Raw genomic sequence first — 18,192 nt, forward strand, 5'->3', positions numbered from 1 at the left:
GACATGCCAGCAAATAATCTCACAATAAATTATTGTGTTGTTTGTTGCAGATGATATACTGCACATATAATCACACTATATTTTTAAAATTGCATTCTGATCTCACATATACATGTAGGCTGCATAAACATTGATGTAAGTTTAGAATAACAAAGTAACAACAAATTCAAAGTTTGTTTTAATGAAATCATGAAAATCAGACTTCACCCTGGGGTTTTTTGGAGAACATCTTCATATTCAGTAGTTTATGTTGATGCCTCCTGGAATTTTGTATATGCATTTTACTTTGTCGTATTAATTACACCAAAATATGCTTCCATATTTGAGTCTATCAAATGAGTTAATTTTATTCACAAGGCTTTAAACTGGACAGCTGGGTTTTAAGTTTCCTTAGGATAAAATTTTGCCTTTACTTTCAATGGTTAAAGTAGATGAACTTTGGAATTCTACGACCTGAGTTATGCAGGAAGTCAGACTAAATGATCACAATGGTTCATTCGGGCCTTTAAAAAAATTATGAATACATGACAGGAAGTAGGGGGAGTTCACTGATTTTGTGGCTGTATGTTATCATGGTTGTTGATATCATATGGTTAAACAAATTGCATCATTTTGTGCAATGGGACATGGTAGGAGGAAAAGAATGGGGGCATTTGAAAGGAATCCATGTCCCTAAGCAGGCCTATAGCACATAGTGTGGAGCTGTGAAGGGGAACAACCACTTTGCTCTCAACCATCCTCTCCACCCACTCAAGGATTGCCAGGAGGGGAAACGGAACTGACAGAGCCATTAAGTGTCCCTTAGTTTCCTGCTTGGTGCATGGTACAGATATGGCAATATGTCCCTTTTTCATAAGAGGGAAGAGAATGCCGGAAGAAGCAGACTCTCCCCCTTTCATTTATTGACTTCCAGGGCTTGACTTCACTGCCTTGTGTTAGAATATGACTTGTGAAGAGTTGAGCTAAGTAAATGATGTTTCCCATAACATTGGGATCAATATAGACAAGGACAAGTTGTGGTCAGCATTGAATCAGCTACTTATGCTAAACCAGGTCACAGTAATCAATTACTTTTAAAAAAATGTTTTCTTAAAAAAGCATTACAAATTAAGACCACGTGGAGTAACTTGCAGAATTAGGGCCTAACAGAAAAAAGTTTCTGAATTCTTCTAATATAAAAGTTGGATATATAATATAAGTGTCCATAATTTAAAAAGCAGTAAGTGGTTTTCATCAGATTGGTTTTAAGACACAGTATGGGCTATCACAAAGTAAGGGCTTTGAACTTTCACATGTATAGTCATGTGAGTAATCTTTATAGTCCCATTCAGTTCAATGATACTAATGATGTGTGCAAAGATTATTCATGTAAGTAAGGTCAGTAGGAATTCTCTTGGTAGTAAGCCCTGTGCTTAGGAGGAAGGGTTTGCTGTATTAGGACTTTACTTTGCAGTTGCCAATGTCAGCCACATTTTTAGTTATACAAACACATTTTCAGATTAAGATGTATGAGGAAAAGGGTATTATATTTACCCTCAGAAACAAGTAATCAAACTTAAAAAGAAAAAAAAGAACCCATTTCCCTAAAAATTTCTAAATGTGAAAAGAATTACTTTAAGAACATTATGAGCAGATGAAAAAAAGCACGGTAATTGTCTTGCAGTCGCCTCTATTGGAATGGCGACTGACAATTGCTGTAATATGTACACAGAATAGTTACTTACTCTCCATAGAGCTTTCTTCAATAGATCCCATAAACGTAGCTTGTGAAAATATCGGAGCATTGTCATTTATATCCAGAACTCTGACTCGAAGTTCAAGAGGCGGTTCTAAATCGATACCAGTAAGTGCATGTTTAGCAAAGCAGCGAATCTGGATAAAGAGGGTTACAAATATATAATAATTGAAAAGAAGAAGAAACAAACTCAAATTCTGAAAATAATTATGAATTGAAACTTCCCTTCCCTCTCTGTCAGCATTCATCAAAAGAAGGCATCAAATAAAAAAGAAAGGAGAATATACTGTGGTAATAAATGGATTGTACAACACTTACAACAAATACTGGGGTCAACTCTCGATCAACTATTGATGTTATATTAATTTCTCCAGTTCTTGAATTAATAATAAAGATCCCATAAGGTGGCTGATCAATTCCTATTCCAGAGATGCTGTATACAATTGGCTGGTTTTCTTCACAATCTGATCGAATCTACAATAATAGACAAATGGAAAATATTATGTTTATTACAGTTTACTGAGAACACAAGTGATGGCTTCTCCCCTCAAAAAATCATACAGAATTCTCAGTTACTCTCCTCTTACTCTCCTCTCGGGCCCCGCAGACTGCTTTTTGCCAGTCTTCTCTTTAACATGGTTGGCTGGATATAGCCCCTGAGAGAGCTTTCCAGTGCTGCTCTTTCAGGATATGTCTACACTGCAATTAAACACCCATGGCTGGTCTGTGTAAGCTGACTCAGACTTGTGGGGATTGGGCTGCAGGGCTATAAAAGTGCAGTGTGAACGTTTGGGCTTGGGCTGGAGCCTGGGCTCTGGGACCCTCCTGCTCTTCTGTCCCATTGCCTCCCTGCACACTAGTCAGACACCATCCCAATCCTTGATCTCAGGGATTCCTCAAAGTGGGTCGGGAAAGAGAGCGCCATTAAAATGTGATAGTGTAGCTGGCATCAGACAGAATCTGTGCTGCACCTCCCAAAAAATGGAGCAGCATTCATGCTCCACTTGTGCTCTAGGAGGCCTCCGTACTGCCCCAAGAACACTCAGTACCACAATCTAGCCCACAGCTTTCTGATCTTATGTGGGTATGGTTATTGCAGTAGAACCAGCAGCTCTAGAGCTCCTTCCCTCTCTTATTCTGCCTTTTTTCTTTTGGACATTCTAGGCAAAATCTATATTTGAAGGTCTCCACCAATTAGCTCAGTTAGGTCTCTAGCTTTATCAGTTTTTCTTTGCAACATACTTTCTAATCACTAAACAACACTTACTTTGGCAATTGGATTCCTCCTTGAATTATCTTCTCCTTCCCTACAAGCTGCAGCAAATTTAACCCATTCCCGTTTTTGTCTTCTGAAGGTTTTCCATTGCGCCACACCATTTTCATTCCATTCTTTCACCTTATGTAGAAAGAGTTCCAGTGTGACTACGACAAGCAGTCTGAATACAGTTATAACGAATATAGACTGGTAGGATTTTAACAGTGTAAGGTACGGAAGACAGTAGATGGTAAACAGTATGAACATTAGTATAGACTAATGGTCTGTTTATAAAGCTTCTAGTCCCAGAGCCTAAGCCTGCACATCCTTACTCTTGCAAGTTCTAGCTCATGTGAGTAGTCCGCTGACTTCAATAAGACTAGGAGTTTGCAGGACCAGATCTCTTTCCTTAGCAGGTCACATTTAAGTATTTTTTTCAAGTTGTATGGTCCAAAAATATCTTCGCTTACAAAAAACTTTCAATTCTTTATTTCATTTTTAATGACAGTTACATTTTTCATTGTTCAGAAAATCTGCTCTTTAATAATAACTATTTTAATAAATATATTACCTCTACGTGAAATCCAGTACTGAAATCCAAGAATACCTGCAAATACAGTAATACAGTTAGTCGAATACAAAGGTTGGGTATCTTTCACTGACAAATCTAAGAAAAATGTACTGAGCCATATTCAGCACTCAATCTGTGTGTTCCATACGAGGAGTTCTGCGTGTGACACGAGTAGATATACCCTGAAAGGAGCTGCACAGATGATGAAATTCTTCTTGTCGATAAAAAGCCTGAGTAATCTGGCTTTAAGTGGGTAAAATGTGGGCTTGAGAGAGCAAAACCCAGTCCCTACATGCCATTAGGGCCCGGGGCTGCAGCAATGCCCCCTCCCTCATGTGCTACCCTAGCACATCCATGACACTTTGTGAGGAGGCTGTAGAATTGCTATCAATGCTTGGGCATTCCCCTGACACGTGCCCCCTCTCCAGCCTGCTACCACCACTGCTTTCTGTGCCTCTTCTGTACAGCTTCTATGTGGGGCTTAAATGGTACGGAGGGCTTTGAGTTAGCCCTCACATCAGTGTGACTTTACCCAGATTTCTTTTCAAGTTTGGATTAAAGGAGCAATTTCACAATAGATAACTTATGAGCATGTGTTAAATGGTTTGATCACAACTAGTAATAATTTCAGAATGTAAACACTCCAGTTAAGAACTGTGATGTAGCCACAGAAGCTATATAACCAATGGTGTAACACTGCTCCCATTTCAGTCAATGGGAGATTTGCCATTTACTTCAGCTGGAACAGGCACTTCAGTGGGGCTATTTGCCTGGATAAGGTGAGCAGAATTTTGTCCTAATGCTACAAACAATGTTCTGGGTTTAGTTTTTTGTTGAAAAAAGTAATCAAAGGAACCACAAAGCAAAGAGGAACAAAGAAATTAAATTGATCAGAAGAAGGGGTGCTAGGGCCATCATTTCTTATCAGAGAATAATAAGAAAAAGCAAAAGCTAGTTTATTCCACCCTTCAAGAGGGAACTCCTCGGCAAAGGCTCTTTCTGTAAAATTAAAAATTAAGAGCCAAGTATGGCTTATTTGCTGTATGGGAAATAAGTCACTTCAATAAATCATGGTGATTTTGGGGGGGAACAGGAGGAAGATAGTTCTGATAAAAGCAAGCAAGATGTTCTGATAGAATCAAAAGCAAAGGTCAAGCATTTCACTGATTTACACCCTGTATAAAATCATTGACCTCTCTGGGTCATATGGGGGTAAATCATTATGGGACTTGCCTGATGCACTAAGACTCCCTCTTCCTGATGCATCAATTTGCATTCCCCAGCCTTAAATCCACCACACATATAAAACATACAACACAACGGTTAACCTTTTCCATTTCTTTACATCTTTATTTCAGTCCTCTACCTAACTTAATTACTCACCAATGTTTATATATTAAAATAATTTGGGGTTATATATATGTTTATATATCAAAACAATGACTGTTCTGTCAAATACTAATCATGTCAAATATATAGCAAAATACTTTTTACACATTGTGTAGGTTAGACATAACATTTCTTCTAGAAATAGGACAATACCAGCTTTTTAGTATCTAAAATAAGAAGAGTTTTCAACATTGTAATAACTGACTTATAAATAGGCACAAATGGAGCTGCCCAGTGATCTAGACTTGGTAAAATGGGCTACTAAGAAATATGATACATAAACTTTAGTTTACAATAAAAACAAGGAGCTGACAATCTTAATGTTCTCAATAATTCATCACATAACAGGGACAGTGTGAACTATTTGTAAAAAACACAGGACTGAGTAATGGAGACCTGTGTTCCAGTCCTGACATTACTACGGTCTTGTATGACTTTGAACAAGTCACTTACGGCTCCATCTTGCATAGGTCGACATTAAGGTTGTGAGAAAGAGGTGCTGAGACATCATGAGAGCTGCTAAGGATACTGGCCTGATTGCTATTGAAGTTAGCTGGGCAAGTAGTATAGAACTGGGCTGTTAGGGCCAGATCCTACCTCCACTGAAGTCAAAGACATTCACTGATTTCACTGGAAGTGAAAGTGAATCCTTTAAAGGCTGCCAACAATTTTATATTTAGAAAAAAATATGAAAATCTGTTCTTCCTCTACTTACCTTCTAAGACCCTGAGACCAGGGATCTGTGTTTTCCTTGCAAGAACTGATCACAACACAAACATCTAAAACTGAGTATTGTGTTCTGCTTTAGCATTGCTGATGTCTTCAACTCCTGATGCTGTGGCACAGACTCCTAAGCTTTATCCCTGGCAGGTAAGTGAAGGATAAACTATTTTTCAAACACTTTTTTAGAAAATGTAATTTATATTTCATAATTGTCTGTTCATAATTTAGAATCCTAATGTATTTTTTAAATTAAACAATTGAAACTTCTTCTTTAAATGTGCATAAACAAAATTAAATAAAAAATGATCTGGCCTGATCTGATTCTGTGAGAGTGGGTTTCTTAAAGAAAGGATTACAAGACAAGGTCCCATATTTTTTTTTAGAGAGATTTATTGGTGTAAAGGCTGCAATTGTTCTTAGTAGATTCATTCCAAAGTTCACACCTAGACCAATATACTGGCTTGGTTTAAGTATAGGGGGATAGACTCTGCACCACTCTTCATGTGAGAAGTTCTTACTTATATGGATGTTTCCATTAAGTCAAAGACATTAAGTACTGGATGCAAAGCCCAGGGAAGTAAATGGAAAGATTCCCATGGAGTTTAGTGGGCTTTGGATCAAGCCCTAACTGAGTAAGGAAATTACTCATGTCAGTAAAGATTGCAGGATCAGATCCAATATGAAGTTGCTTTGAGATGAGAAAAAGCTCAGGAGGAAAGAGCCATTTTTTAAAATGCAACTTAGTTTAGTTAACTATACTCTTAAATATAGTATACAGGTGCAATTTGTACAGTAAAATTATCAGTTCACAGTATCAGTTATGGATTTATGCCCTGATCTTTCATCTCTTTCATGAGAAAGGAATTCTAATGCGAGTGTTACAGGATCAGGCCTGATTTCCATTTGGTATTGAAAAGGCACACCAATGGTGAGTGGCTCAATGGGGTTTTGAACTTTCTCTTTTCTCACCATCCTTGGCTATCTTTTATAGCCTTCTCTTCCCTGAAGCCCTGCTACTAAGCCCATTTCTCAGTGTACATATGTACTACTGTGCAGTAAGCCACCACAGTTTCATTTGCTCTGCATTTTAAACAAATGAATATTATTCCAAGTGTTGTGGAAGATAAATAATAGTAGTTGTCACAGAAGTTACTATGTAGCCCATGGTAATTTTAACTCATGCATCCTTCCTGTAAACATTTTTCTTCAATGATTTCCTGAATGAGTATATTGTCAGAAGCTAGTCACTTAATACCGCTTGCTTTATTTATTTTTTTTTAAAATCACTTATTTCCAATGGCAATGAGGTTCACAAATGGCAGTTTTGCCCCCTGGGCTCTAATTAGCCATATTGTGAACTGTTTATGGACGTTGGTGACCAGTTACAAAAGTAGTAGGACTGCAAGTAATCCCACTGAAATCAGTGGGACTGCCTGTGTGACCGCATACCACTGAGCAAGGTTGTACAGTCTGGCTCCAGTTTATTAGTGCAAGATGAAGAGAATTGATTATTGGTCAGATTTTGCCACCTGAATTTAAGCTGAGTAGCACCTTGAAATCAAGGAGACTACTCACAGAATAAGGTACTATTCACTTTGAGGTAGGGGGGCAGAATCTGGACCTAAATAGGCAAGAAGAATATTCCTTCTGAAAGGATAACTATAAATGTGGATTGGCTCTTTAGAAAGAAAGAGCTGTGGGTATGTTGGGCTAGTAGCTTTAGCCTCACTTTTAATCTAAAAATGTACATACAGGTGACAATTTAAACATTCAGCTACGGAATGGGATTTGAGTTCAGGCACAATTATTACCCACTTAGAGAGAGAAGGAGAGGATACTCTACCTACAAAGGGCTGCAGTCAGCCTGACAGGTACAAGCCTGCTTTGATGTCAATGCAGAGCTGACCCAACTCAGGGAGAGCATGAAGCAAATTACACCCACCACCGGGAAGGGGGCATGAGGAAAAACCCTGCCAAACATTACACTGATTCAGTGCCTTTTAGCATTTGCTTCCTTTGGCAGAGCTCCTGTGCATCGTCTTTGGGAATTAAAATGGAACCCTAAGAGACAGTGCTGGTAGCCTCACTGCTTCCTCTTTCTTAGGATGAAATCCGCTCTGGCACGCAAGCAACCTTTTTGGCCCAGGAACATGTACAAGAATTAGAGAATCTTGCCCAGTGTCTGTATTAATTGGTGTATATTATAAGACGCAACATTGTAACTTATGTTCCATATGTTGACATACTCTAAGATATTCATTAGAATTCCTGTCTTGAAAATGTATAATCACAAAGTTGTGTTAAGGATATAATATTACCACTGCACAATAGTTGTGCTAGTAAAGAACCCTTAAGTACTAATCTTTAAGGTTATGAATATTCATAAAATCTTTATTTTCAGCCTTGCCTGACCTGAAGATAACACAGCTGGCAAGCCATGAGAGATACAAGTTTTATACTTGAGATTTTTCCTTTGCTCTTGGGCCCCCACTCGCTGGGAATGTTCTGAACGTGCACCTCAGAACTGTCGGGGGAAGAGAAGGATTTCACGCAACTACACTCCATATTTCCTGTTTGTGAATGGGAAGATTAGCTTCACCACTGTCCTCTAGTGGCTGCTCTACAGAAAAAAAAGCCCTGACACTACTTGTGGCTAATGGAGGATCTCTTACTTAGGGGACACATTTGTTTTGAGTCAAGAGCCCTCATGCTACAAGTACACAATGGGCTGATGAATGTGAAGTCTGTATACAGTATAATAATAATGATGCTCTTTTATGTAGCGTTTTTCATCAGTGATCTCAAAGCGCTTCACAGTCTTTAGTATATTAATCCTCACAGTATATTTATCTTTTAGTATATTTATCCTGGGAGGTAGGGAAGTGCTATTATTACCATTTTACAGATGGGGACCTCAGGCACAGGGAGGCTAAATGACTTGCTCAAGGTCACATGGGAAGTCTGTGGTGATATATCAATATTAAGTATGTCTATGACACCAAACACCTACATAGTTAAGTGCTGTACTATCTATGCAGCCATTGATTTGTTACATGTACAGCAATAGATGCCATTGAAAAGGTACAAGGTGTGGGGTACACTATTGGAATTTTGGGGCAGGTAGGAAGTTGATTAAAGGGGGAAACTTGATAGTTTTGCTGGAAGCTTAGGGGTTGAGCCTTGGTTCTCTTCAGTGTGCCATCAAGATTTTTGTCCTTTCACAGATCATTAGCCTGTGTGAGGCTTCCTGCTGAAGGGAAGTCCGTAGAAGAGCAAGTAGGCACTTGAGGGAGGTATTTGCTAGGTTGGGGTGGGGGATGAGAGGCTGAAAAAAACCCATCTTTGTTGGGACAATCTTAAACATTTTTATCTTTAGTCTGTCTCAAAGCTTTGCAATTCAGTTGAATAATATGAAAGACTTGTGCCACTGGCACTGGAGAAAAATCTGCAATAACACCATTAAAGTCACTGGAGCTACTCCAGATTTATACTGCCGTAACTGGGAGCAGAATTTGGCCCTTAGCATTTACATAGTGCTTTGCATCTTCAAAGCAATGTATAGACATTAACTAATCACTAGCTGACTGCCAAGCAATATTATAATATGCAATTATGGAATCCTCCCTGCTCCACCTGCTCACATCCAAATGACTGAACATGCCCATAACTCCTTTTTTGCTCTGTTTCCCAACATCATTCCTAAAGGGCCTGATGCTATTCTCTTTGAAGTCAAGGGGAGTATTTGTTGATCTCGCTGGGAGGAGTATTGGGCACTCACACTCAATATATTAGTCATCCTTGTGCCACTGTGGTTATGTTTGTGTCAGCATTTTAGGTCACAGACTGCACGCCTTACTCAGCCAAAACTCTCACTGAGTAAAGGCCTGTGCGAACAAACCCTTCCTTTCATGAACGTCTATTTCCAGAGTTCTGTAACTCAACCATAAAAAAACCCAAACCAAACCAAGCCACTGTATGCTAAATACTGAGATATAAGGTTGAAGCTAAAGGACTGAACTTTCCCCCTACATATTTAAACAACCCGCATAGTATCTTCTAAATAAAAACAGAAAAGCATATTTCTTATTGCTGTTAGCTTACTGGTTGTCCTTTAATTAACAAATAGTTTCATTTTTAAGGGGAAACTTTGTACGATGGCTTTTCTGGTTGTTGTTGTAGATGATGTTAACTTTAAAAAGGCCAGATGCTTTCTGTGATATATTGGAGGCTGAAGGCGACACTTATACATGCTATGTTTTCCCAGTCCTGCTCCCACTGGTCTAATGGAAGTTACATTCCCCATGGTAATGAGAGAAGAATAAGGCCCAAAGATTCATTCACTTTTAAATATTTGTATTCATGAAACTAAACACCTTAACAAATTTGTCATCAGGATTTGTTCTCCTCTATCTGATAAATAATACAGGCCAAATCCTGTAGAAATTCTGTGGAGTTCCATTTCTTAACTGACATTAACAGTCCGAAAAATGAAAGGAGAACTAACCTGAGTAAAGACTCTAAGGACAATTTTTTTTCAAACTTGAATTTCATAAGTTAGGTACTTAAATCCATATTTAGGCTCCTAAATAAAAATTTCCAGATTTCCAGTGGTGCTTACAACCCACAGTTTCCATTCAGCATCTTTGAAAATCAGTCCACTTTTATTTAGGAGACTAAATATAGATTTAAGTACTTAACTTTAGACACTTTGAAAAATTTGGTATAAGTTCCTAAAACCAAAGTCTTCCCTTAGATACATGTTGCAACTTCCATTGGCTTCAGTGGGTATTCTACATGCATATCCAAGGGGAGGGTTTGGCCCCCTGCAGCATACTGTAATTATCCCACCAAGTTATGAGTGGACAATGCAACCCATATCTTTGCAATTAGAAGAGAAAGTGAAGAAAATATATGGAAAAAAAGTGGCCACGCAAGAGAGGTGGTGAATTTAAGATTGTTATAAACTAACCATCACATGGTAGCTGGAAGGAAAACAGTCATACTAAATCAAACATACAATTTCCACAAAACATGCCCGTGCAAATACAACAAACAAAATCCAGTTTTACACCCTCTACTCATGCAAGTAATGCCTTTGAAGTCATATGAGTAAGGGTTGCAGAATCAGGCCCACGAATGGGGAAACGTGTACTAAAAATTTAATAATTGTAGAGCACAGTCTATTTCTGGTAAATTAAGGTTTTCATTTCAGAAATGAATTGAACCCTGCATTCAGAATATTACAGGGTGTACATTTCTATAGCAATTTTATATAGCTTAATTTGTTAATAATATGTTAACCCATCATCAAATATACCACTCACATAGGTGTCTTTCATTAAAAAAAGAAAAAAGAGATGGAAAACCTAACCTCTAAATCAATGTGAGTTTGGGGTGAGTTGGGAGTACAAGGTTAGGCCTTGTGTCATTTTTTAAAAACTGAATTCTTTCATAATTTATTTAATCTCTCTACTTCTATATGTACAAAAAAGCCTCTTTTTCTTATCCATTTGGACTGAGACTGAATTAAAATAAGATCCCTGTAAATTCCAGCTATGAACATTTGACCAGTCCTTCTGTGACAAGAGAAAGACATATTCCAATGGCAGTACTTGATATCTCTGCATAATGACCATTCATACAGCCAAAATGTGGTTAATGTTTACATAAGCTTTCACTTCTCCTGGTTGAAACTGAAATCCTGACTCAGTCACAAAACTATGGTAAAAAAAAAAATTTTTTTTTTAAATTAAACTGTTGCAGTGTTGAAAGAGATTATTTTTCTACAGTAAAATGTGCACTCGAATGGATGGTAATTTATAGTACAGTTATAGTTTATTTTCACTGAAGTTCCAAACATGAAGAATACCTATTACCATGTGATTTAATAATCCTCATCTTACCTAATGCTGATAATGTTGAATAAAAGGCTAAAATTGTTATTATGACACACAGTATTTCAGACCTGGAAGAGACCTGTATGTTGCATTAAACAAGCAGAAAATAATCTGAATCATAACCTTGTTTGTTTTTTGCCAAACCTTAACATTATTTACTTGGCTGCTGCCCATGTTGATTAGTTCTACTTTACTGAATGCAAATCTAAGAACTAAGGTTTGCTTAATCTGTCCAAAATAAGCCCTAGTATTTTTTATTCTATGTCAATAATCCTTTGGATAATTTTAGTAGTATTATTAAAAAAGGTTAATATATGTGTACACTTCATTGTATAGATTGTGTGAAACAAACTCCACAAAACAAACCATTGTACAGGGAATCTACTCTTGTTAGTTTTTAGGGCCTTATAATTGTCCTTAATTCTAGTAAAGCAAGATAAACTATGAAAAACAAATCCAAAACTTTAACAGAATATGATGCCAGAACAGAGCACCACCGAATCCTCTGTAATCCTCTTTTATATCTCTCTGGTTTTAGTTAATTTCAGCTTCCTGATGCCTACACCTTACACAACTATTCTGCCTTACGACAAGCACCATTTTCTTTTTTTGCAATAATATAAACAAACACAAACACCCCCAATGTAAGGATTTCTTTATTCTCTACCTTTAGAAACTAATGTTACTATGTTAATGTACCAAGCAGTGATGGTTTCTTGCAATATTAACTAATGGGCCAAATCCTGCAATTGTTACTCAGTCAAAACCTCCACTGAATTTAATGAAATGGGAGGTGGGGAACGGTTGCCTGAATAAAGACTATAGGTTTGATCTATTGTGAAGTAGTCCTAGCCATTATTTTTTAAAGAATGCTGGATTGTTACCCTTGATAAACTGGACAAATGAAGACAAACATACAACCAAATAATAATAATAATTAATAATAATAAATTAATAAAGAAAGAAGCTTGTTAAGAAGTATTTATTATAAATATGTCATGCATTAATAATCAGAATGGTACAATGGGTAGAGTTATACTCAAAAGAAATAATTCTGATAACATTAAAATTAAAGACGGGCTGTTCTTGTGGAAGCTTTTTAAAAGATTCCATTGAAAATGAGCAATGGTTAGTTTCTAAGGCACAATGTTTAAAATTGCCTTATTGATTAATATGAGTTTCAATGTAGTTAAAAGTGGAGGCAGCAGTAAATGTAATCATCTTCAGAAAAGGACTTTGACAGACTTTAAAAGAGAGCTTACAAATATTGTTTTAAAATTCTACTTACCATTAAAATGAATAGAACAACAGTTGTTCTGAAGGGGAGCCAATCCATTGCATCTGATTACTCTTAGATACAAGTCCAAGTGAGTTGTGGTTACCCTGCTGTTCCCTTTCCCCCCTCACTTTGGTGTCAATGTAAAAAGACACTCACTCGATGTTCTTACACCCTAGCTCTGGAGGCGTTCTGCTTCCCTCTGAAGGAATCACTGAAGATGGTGTATAACAGTGTCTGTTTCCCCACCCAAAAATCCTGGGCTGGTCTCAACTGAAACACTTGACAACATCATTATTGCTCATAGGTAAAAGCTCAGAGACACACCTTAATTCTTATTGCAACAAAACCCTTTGCTGGATACTAAAGAGACCATTTTAAAGAGAGAAGAAAAGCTTTACGGGGAAGATACCAAGTGCATTATAAGTTACAGCACGATGAACAATTAAAATGTTAACTGATCACCTTCAAATGCAGTTAGGAGACTTCTCCTTACTGCCAGTAGACTAAAGGCACATAATGAAATTTAGGAATATTATTGTAAAGAGTATGAACTTTAACAAATGACTAGTTCATCTGAAAATACATATCCATTTCCTAGAGAAGAGTAAAACCAGTATCTGTCTTCTGGGCCAGACGTAGCCCAGGTCCATCTACACTGTATGTGCAATTAGGAAGAATAAACTAACTTGTCGCAAGAAAGATCATACAATATTTTGATAAAAAAAGCTTTATTTATTGGGTTATAAAAACATCAGAAGTATCTAGGTTAAGAAACCAAGCCCTTATGATCCTATTAACTGCTGTGCTTTGACACGATCTTTTTTCCTGCCATCAGTCAACTCCTCCCTTGTGCTACCAACTGGAAACAGAGATGCTGCAGAGTACATCCTCCGAAGCAGGAATCCTGCTGGCCATGATTAGAGCTCTCATGGCAGGCCAAGGAGATGTTATATGGAACTCAGTTGGGGCCAAATTCTCAATGGTCCTTGAACAAGTGTATGAGAGAAGAAGGCCTCAAGGAGCTTTCCTCTCTTTACAACCAACTTAGAGGTGGGCCAAAATTGCACTTGAGAATACAGAGAATGAAGAGACATCACCCCCAGGTGCACAAGCCACCCCAAAATGGACAGGAAGAAGGTGGGGTAATAGCCTCACCTTCTCCCCAAACCAGCCAGTTTCCTAAAGGGTGGTGTAATGGGTGTGCCCCTGTGCACTTGGGGAATTCTAGGAGCAGTCTGCCTCCCTGAGGCACAATGGGCTTGCAACGTACTAAGAATCTCTTGAGATGAGTTCAGTGGGACCTGAGAGTGCTCAGCACTCAGGAATTGCTCAGCACCAGTAGAAGTCATTCTCAGTGCCACTGAATGCTCTTGATTGTAGCCCATAGGGCTAGCTTGCCTTTATTATATTCACTGTCTTGCCTTCATTATATTTTGCCTTTATTATATTCAGCAGTAATGCAAGGAACCTACAGGCCTGTACCCTGTAAGACATTAGCTTCAGCAGCCAGCATAAGGCTTGAAGCCTGTGAACTTTGGCACAGATAAACAGCTCAACAAAAACTTCCATGTTTTGGGGAACTGAGAATAGAAGTATAAGGGGGATTTTTGTTGGAATTTACCATAACGACACCAGCCAACCCCAGGAACATGAATCAACACCTGCAGATATCGGACTACAAGAGTGCTATGGCAATGAACTGATGTATATGATAATAAGCTGAGAATTCACATACTAATTCATATCGGAAAAAGGCACCCCGACATTAGTAGGGTGAGGAAATACAAATAAGGAAGGGGGGAGGGAGAGAAACCTCTACTGAATATGCATTAGACATAGCAGCATCAGTGTAACATTATAAAAGTTGCATCCCAGCCTGGCTGTGGGAGTAGAGAGATGTAGTCCCCGGCAGGTGCCAGAATGATGGCCAGTGGTGATGAGGAAGAAGGTGATGGTGATGAGGAAGACAGTGGCTAACATTTCAGGTTGTTCTGGAAGGGATGGTGTGAGTATATAGATATTCAGATGTACATTCTGTATTATCTCTATCTACCTTACTGAGTTAAAGTGTTTGTGACTTTGCTAAATGTATTAATAAACTATTGTAATATAGAAGGGTTCCTATAGTGTGAGTGTTGCACATAATACTGGGCCTAATCTTGGGACAAGAACCTGTCAACACTCAAAGTGATAACTGGGAATTCTTAAGTAATGAATATAATTACTACATAATCTATAGCAGGGGTGGACAAACTTTTTGGCCTGAGAGTCGCATCGGGTTTCCAAAATTGTATGGAGGGTCAGTTAGGGGAGGCTATGCCTCCCCAAACAGCCAGGCATGGCCTGGCCCCCGCCCCCATCCGACCCCTCCCCCGCTTCTCGCCCCCTGAGGCCCCCCCAGAACTCCTGCCTCATCCAACCCCCCCTGTTCCCTGATGGCCCCCGGGGACCCCTGCCCCATCCACACACCCCCCCGGCTCTCTGTCCCCTGACTGCCCCCGGACTCCCAGCTGCCCCCCTCCTCCCCATCCAACCCCTGCTCTCATTCCTGACTGCCCCCACAGGACCCCTACTCCATCCACCCCTCCTGCTCCCTGTCCCCTGACCGCCCCAGGAACCCCCGCCCCTGACTGCCGCCCGCTGCCCCATCCAACCCCTCCTTTCCTTCCTGGCTGCCTCCCCAGGACCCCTGCCCCCATTCAACCCCTCTGTTCCCTGCCCTCTGACCGCCCCGACCCCTATCCATACCCCCGGTCCCGACCACCCCCGAACTCCCCTGCCCTCTATCCAAACCCCCCGTCCCCTTACCGCGCTGCCTGGAGCACCAGTGGCTGGCGGTGCAGCTGCACTAGGACAGGCAGCCGCGTAGCACAGAGCACCGGGTCAGGCCGGGCTCTGCAGCTGCGCTGCCTAGGAGCTCAGAGTCCTGCTGCTCCTACTTGCTGTCAACCAGCATTTGCTATTGACTGCAGCATAGCTGCTAGCCACTGAGGGATAGGGGCTGGGATAGACATACCCCTAATTCACTGCCCACTACCCCCCTGGGGACATGTTGCACAGGCTGATATACTTAGTCAGGCTCATCTCTTAGTGCTCTTGTTTATGCAGCCCGCAGGCCGCTACCCGCAGCTCCCATTGGCCAGAAACGGTGAGCCGAGGCCACTGGGAGCTGTGGGCAGCCATGCCTGTGGATGGTCAATGTAAACACTGTCTCGCAGTCCACCAGCAGATTACCCTGACGGGCCATGTGCAGCCCGCAGGCCCCAGATTGCCCACCACTGCTATAGAGGGATTTAATCCTGTCCAATGCATAGGGAATAAAGGCTTCGTATGCTTTCTGCCTCAGTCATTTGTGCACCAGCACAGGAATGGCCCCAATATAACACTATACAAATACTTTTGTATAAACTAACTTGCTGTTAAAAAAAAAAAAAAAGTCCTTCTTTTCTCTTTGTGGAGTGTTTTCACTAAAGAGAAACCTGAATGGGGTTCCTTGTTGGGTATATTTCTAATTGAAGAAAACATTAATCAATCCATTGTTTTACTAGCCATATATATTTTTATACCAATAGCACCTCAGCATATTTGCTGATGAGTGAATTATATCCATTGGTTCAAATTTTAATAGTGTCTTAGAAGCCTAAGTCTCATTTTAAAAGTGACTTAGGGCCAGATTTATAAAGATATTCAGGTGTCTAAAAAAGCAGATAGGCACCTAGTGAGCTTTACAAGGAAGTACTGAAGAAAGGGATCTGCGGGTCATAGTTGATCACAAGCTAAATATGAGTCAACAGTGTAACACTGCAAAAAAAAGCGAGCATAATTCTGGGATATATGAGCAGGAGTGTTGTAAGCAAGACACGAGCAGTAATTCTTTCACTGTACTCCACACTGATTAGGCCTCAGCTGGAGTATTGTGTCCATTTCTGGACATCACATTTCAAGAAAGTTGTGGACAAATTGTAGAAAGTCCAGAGAAGAACAACAAAAATGATTAAACGTCTGAGAAAACATGACCTCTGATAATAGAATAAGAAGCAATAGACATAAATTGCAGCAAGGGCAGTTTAGGTTGGACAGTAGGAAAAACTTCCTAACTGTCGGGTTGGTTAAGCAGTAGAATAAATTGCCTAAGGAGGCTGTGGAATCTGCATCATTGGAGATTTTAAAGAACAGATTAGACAAACACCTGTCAGGGATGGTCTAGATAATACTTATTCCTGCCATGAGTTCAGGGGACTGGCCTAGACAATCTCTCGAGGTCCCTTCCAGTCCTATGATTCTATGCAGCCTAAGTCCTATTGATTTCAAGGAGAGTTTGATGCCTAACCTGCTCAGGTGCTTTTTAAAGTCCCAATAGGTATCTATCTGCCTCTTTAGGTGCCTTAATCTGGTCTAAATCACTTTTGAAAATGAAATTTCGTGTCCTCAGCCACTTAGATGCTTTTGAAAATTTTACCTATTATACTCACTTTAAAGATAACAACTAATTTCATACAGCAAGAAGTTGGGAGAAGTACCAAATGTCATGAACAACTAACCTATCTCTAGGAGTGGCTAGTTTTCACATTTCAGCAATCTTTTTTTTTTTTAAAGGACTTGTTCCAACTAAGAGCCAATTTAGTGCTTACGAAAATTTTTTTGGCATTCAAAGTAAAGGAGCTGGTTCTGTAGATGGAAGAGGAAATTAACTCATAGATTTTCTTTCAAATCCAAACATGATTTATTATAATACTTAAAGAGATAGAAGAATATATTCTTTTTCAGATCTCTATGTTATATACCAGTGTATAGTACCATACTTGTAGGACAACAAAGTGCTACAAAGGGACCCAAAATGCTAGAAATATGAGCAAGGAATATCAAAATTAGATTATATTCAACATGGAAAAGTTAGTGACTACATTTCAATTTTGGGGAAAATAGTGAAACATTGGGTCAAGTCAGCCCTGGTCTAAGGAGGTACAACTCTACTGGAGCAGAATCTATGGTACAGAAATGCAATGACAGGAAGACACTTGGAAAACATTAATGCTGAAAGACACATATGGCTGTTAATAATAATACTATAATAAAACATTGCACTTATGTGGCTCTTTTCAAGTTCTGAAAGCACTTTATAGGTGGGTAAGTGTAATTGTCCATATCTCACATGGAAGGGAAAAGGAGATGCAGATTAAGGGGCCAGTTGTGGGTAAGGACTGGTCTTCCTAGCTGTGGCATCCCCAAAGTTTGTGCCTGCATATTTGTTGCAGCACATTGCAGGCAGAAATCTGAGTGCTTGACCTTCTCACTACCCGATTTGTACCATCAATCATGTAATTAGAGGCCCAGATACTCAGA

At 39.4% G+C, this 18,192-nt stretch overlaps 1 protein-coding gene across 1 annotated transcript in view; it reads right to left on the reverse strand.

The window, feature by feature from the left end:
• The window catches only part of LOC144260412 (desmoglein-4-like), a 34,421-nt gene extending 21,515 nt beyond the window's left edge, over positions 1-12,906 (reverse strand). Inside the window, exons 1-5 of the mRNA XM_077809035.1 lie at positions 12,859-12,906; positions 3,562-3,597; positions 3,003-3,131; positions 2,054-2,209; positions 1,725-1,872 (exon numbers count right to left, since the gene is read on the reverse strand). Of these exons, the coding sequence (XP_077665161.1) occupies positions 1,725-1,872; positions 2,054-2,209; positions 3,003-3,131; positions 3,562-3,597; positions 12,859-12,906 (517 nt within the window). The remainder of the gene's footprint in view (positions 1-1,724; positions 1,873-2,053; positions 2,210-3,002; positions 3,132-3,561; positions 3,598-12,858) is intronic.
• Positions 12,907-18,192: the final 5,286 nt, after the last annotated feature.

The sequence above is a fragment of the Eretmochelys imbricata genome, chromosome 2, assembly GCF_965152235.1.
Source record: "Eretmochelys imbricata isolate rEreImb1 chromosome 2, rEreImb1.hap1, whole genome shotgun sequence".
NCBI classification, from domain to species: domain Eukaryota; kingdom Metazoa; phylum Chordata; order Testudines; family Cheloniidae; genus Eretmochelys; species Eretmochelys imbricata.